General features: G+C 41.1%; 1 protein-coding gene across 1 annotated transcript; it reads right to left on the bottom strand.

Moving 5' to 3' along the window:
* Positions 1-620: 620 nt before the first annotated feature.
* LOC124263190 lies at positions 621-2,629 on the bottom strand. Its single transcript, XM_046697764.1, has 5 exons — positions 2,524-2,629; positions 1,936-2,137; positions 1,412-1,531; positions 1,153-1,218; positions 621-715 (listed from the first exon to the last, which is right to left on the bottom strand). The coding sequence occupies exons 2-5, from the start codon at positions 2,135-2,137 to the stop codon at positions 711-713; spliced, it is 393 nt and encodes a 130-aa protein (XP_046553720.1). The 5' UTR covers positions 2,524-2,629; the 3' UTR covers positions 621-710.
* Between the last annotated feature and the right edge of the window lie 1,730 nt (positions 2,630-4,359).

The following is a 4,359-nucleotide window of genomic DNA, read 5'->3' as shown; positions in this document are numbered from 1 at the left end:
TGAACATTTTTGCATTCAATTTCACTAATGCATCCCTTCGCGAGGGTAGAATGTTTTCCCCAGTGAAACCAATTCTTATCTCGTCACACAGCAACATTTTCGTTATACCCAGCAGCAAATGTTATCCCACAATTAGCCGTATTTTGGTGAATCAACAAACGCGCCTCTGTCCTCCATACGACAAGCTCAAGGCGAAAGTAGTTTTTCAATCAAGTATAGACTGTTTGTCAGTGTACATATCGGGATTCAAATCCACACACACTATCCACTTGCTGGTTTTCCAGAACTCGTCAACACTCGTCAACAATTTGACGGCGGGAGAAAGCAGAATTTGCAGTCGTGTCAGGTTTTGATTAAAAACAGGAACTTTGCTACGACAAGGTTACACCACTTTACACCCCAACTGGGGTGTAGTTTAGTGGTTAAAGCGTTCGCTCGTGACGCCGAAAACCCGGGTTCGATTCCCCACATGGGCACAATGTGTGAAGCCCATTTCTGGTGTGCCCCGCCGTGATATTGCTGGAATATTGCTGAGAACGGCGTACAACTAAACTCACTCACTCACTCACTCACTCACTCACTCACCACCTCCACCTACTAACATATTACAAACACACACGTAATACTTGTGACTTTATTTATGTTTATACTCTTGTTCTTACAGATATGAAAGATGAGCAGGACACCGTATATTTCTCTTGTCAACACGATTATTCTAAAAGAGAAAATAAACACAAGATGATAACATGAAGAGAGGGATGTACATATTTTGTCAATAATATACTTTCTGGTAACGGCGTTATAAGGGACTGTCTGGTCCACAGAATCAACATAGTCGAAGAGAGTGATATAGTTTTGCAATATTCCAGCAATATCACGGCGGCATAGTCGAAGAAAAAAGAGTTATGCGTTTTGATGGCAATGTGTCATCAAAGCTTTTTATACCTTCCACAGACATTACAGTGGACTCTTCTTGTGAAATCACTTCAGGCCATAACCGACAAAACTTCAGCGTACTGCACAGTGAAATGAATTATGTCTACATGGACATATGCTGGGCGATCATTCAGATGTTGGAATAAGATGCAGTTAAAAACCGCTGATCCGGAATATACACGATTTTGCAGCAATGTTGCAATGTTAACGTCTTACCCAGCTCGAGGTCTACAGCTTCACGGACGTGACGCTGGTAGAGGCTGATGTCTTCCTTGTCTGCTTCTGGAAACACAAAGTGAAGGCCATGGAGCTATGGATACCAAGGAAGGCAGACAGTAGGGCCTGTTACATATGTTGGACGTTCATCTTAGATTGACCAACTTTAACATTTATCAAAAACCCTCCCCAAATGTGAGTGTTACTTGCAATAAGAAAAATCGTGACCCTTCGCCACTAGAGTGGTTATCTCCCTTACCTGTGATGTAACCATCCTGGACAAGGTCCTCCACGTCTCTGGTTGCCAGCACCGTCATGATCTCGTCGTCACTGACTTCCCCATCACCGTCCACGTCAAACTCGCTTACGTCTCGTTTGCCTGGTCACGTAAATAGTTATAAGGATACGTTTATTACTGACATGGACCAACATGACAAGTGTAAACAACGATACACTGGTCAGGACGATTTCACACTAAATCAAACAGACAGAGACATAGACAGGTTGGGTTTTTTATCCGTACCTTTCCTAAAATATGTACCATCAATGTATAAAGACAGTACTGGAAGGTTTATTTTACCGGATTCCTCTTAAATCGTTGCCCAGTAATTCAACATTATCCATCCATGAGCGTATCTTGCCCCATTCCTGATTAATCACTTCAGTATAATTTAGTGGTACAATGTTGGTTAACATACGATGTATGATGAGATAGAGGTTATCCTTAAACCTTATTTGTTGACTTAACCAAATGCCCATTATCGTGACAAAACAAGCACCTACCAGACTTAATTGCTTCTCCAACCTTTTTCACAGTTGAGACAACCTTCTTCCCGGCATTGACAATTGAAGTACCAACACGTTTGACGGCACCTCCAACAGCACGTACAATCCTCCTAAACCGCGGTAAACGAATACCCCAGGAGTGAGAGCCGGGCAGGGCCACCATGGCGGTCAGGAACAGGAGGACGAGTGCGATTTTCATCTGGGTAGAAACGTATGGGTTAATCCGTTGACGTTCTGAGAATGTCATTTGTGACACTGTGACATTTGTTTCAACGTTAACAGTTGCGAAGAATCTGAGTAATAATATGATTTTACGCCGCTATTAACACATTTCTACAGTATCCTCTTGCCATTAGTATTAGTACCTCTAATGACAATGTTTAACGCTAATTTGCCAGTCTTGTGCAAAAATATAATGTCCATTTCACCGAAGACGACATATATTTGGTTAAACCCTAAAAACTTAATGTGCACCATTCTTATATACAAAGTAATTGTATTGGATATTTTCCATGTACACATTAGCCTGAATATCTGAGGACAAATACGACAGACAGAATATACACTTATGAAAAGTGCACTTACCTTTGCAGTTCTGGATATCAATGGACAACGCTGTGGTTAGACTGGTACATGTAGGGTATATATAACATGGATGTGTTGATGGTCACACTCGATAAATCCGGATACGATGACCTTTCTGACATTATCTGGATACCAATCTGACAACTCAATTAGTTCTAGAGGCATCAAAAGAGTAGGATTGGGAGTGTATTTCACACGTTCACACTTTCTACCACTTCAAAGAACAAACAACACGTGTTCATATTTTAAAAAAAATTCTCAGACAATTGCCTTCGTTTTTTTCCTCCCCAATGTGAGGCAGGATTCCTACTCTGCTTGATTAGTTAATTGGAATTATTGAACCTGTCGCGAAAGGAGCTTTGGTACTGACACCATTTTGTACGGACGTATTAGAACATATATGTTGACTTTCCAAAGTATGTATTATGCTTTTACATTAACATATCTAGTAAGTCATCACTCTCGCCCATGCCTAGTTTGTAAGAGTAATACTATTTCCAAAGTGTTATTGGTCGTTCTCAATTGTCTTCAACTAAGAAACAAAATTATACACGGAATGCAGCCAGAATGTTTTAAATTTATCATTATAACTCTTGTTATTACTACTACAAGTATGGATCATTATGTCTAATAAAACATATGGGAATATTCAGATATCTATGAGTTAGGATACAAAGCTTTGTTAGCAAATACGGGTTCACCTTCGTGTTGTAATTAATAATTTTGCTGTGCGCCACATGTTGCAAACATCGTGACCATCCAGAGGTTTCTGTTGACATTGATAGATTACATGAGGTTTGTCCTTGAGCAGAATAGCGCTGGGTGCAATACCCCAAAGGCCTTGTGCCGAGTATGGGTAGCACAATGGTAACAGATTTGTGTTTTCAGGGCCAGGCAAATACCTGAATTTAACAAACTTAAAATCGTTTGTAATTGTTCGGCAGTGTCGTTGTGTTATGTTTACATGTCGAGGTGACGTGGATCTGGTACTGAGAAATGGTATTAGCTATTGCCGTACATTTTCGGGTTTTTCTTATTAACAATGACTGCACTTGTCCAGTGTGTAAGTCGCTGTTGATTGGACTTCTCCGCCTATACCTACTGCGCTCCGGAATGTCTTTTTTCAACAGTCAAGTACACCTGTCCTCTTGCGTGCACATTATTCAAGCCCAGTTTATCTTCAAACAATCCAAACTACCGCCCATCGATTGCTGCGTTGGCATGATCAAAGTCAGTATCCTAACGATTATATTTGAAAACTGATATCTTTTTTTTTATTAAAAAATGACTTCTGTTCTGCAATCACTGTATTTTTCTGCATATCACGGATAGCGCAATGTGAGAGTTTTAGTACGGAGATCGGCGTCTTTGTTGTTTAATAAGCTAAGATTAAACGTGCCTCATATCTGCAATATGCCAATGAAGACCGCCTATTGATGCGTGTTGGTTCATACCCGGCAATACTCTGTACTCCAGCGGGAATCACTATCGCCCACCGTGTTTCCTGTAGAGTATTAGAGCGATCCATCAGTGCGGCAGAGACCGGTAATCGAGTGGGGCATTGCATGGGGATATCACTTCAGGCTCTCGGGAGGGACATTTATTTATTGTTATAACGCTCGATCATGGCATAGTTTTAAATTGTCAGTGCCCTGAAAGTGTATGCCATCTTCGGCCTCATGACAGAGGCGACATCAGCCATCCACTCGGCGTGTACGTCGTGGTGGGCGATCACGCCTACATCAATCAAGTGGCAGTGGTTGATGACAGGCAATACGTCGTTAACATCAATATAGGAAACTATTAACTTTGAACGCTTGACATTTTATCATGCAT

This window comes from Haliotis rubra, unplaced genomic scaffold, assembly GCF_003918875.1.
Source record: "Haliotis rubra isolate DU_JTF1 unplaced genomic scaffold, ASM391887v1 Scf87, whole genome shotgun sequence".
NCBI lineage: Eukaryota > Metazoa > Mollusca > Gastropoda > Lepetellida > Haliotidae > Haliotis > Haliotis rubra.
Note: the sequence above shows the minus strand (reverse complement) of the source record. Positions and strands in the feature narration are given on the sequence as shown.

Coding starts and splice junctions, on each gene's coding strand:
- LOC124263190 (XM_046697764.1), bottom strand. CDS start 2,137: ATGAAAATCGCACTCGTCCTCCTGTTCCTGACCGCCATGGTGGCCCTG. Junction 1,532..1,935: donor TGGAGAAGCAATTAAGTCTG/GTAGGTGCTTGT, acceptor TTACGTGACCAG/GCAAACGAGACGTAAGCGAG. Junction 1,219..1,411: donor CCAGGATGGTTACATCACAG/GTAAGGGAGATA, acceptor TTGTGTTTCCAG/AAGCAGACAAGGAAGACATC.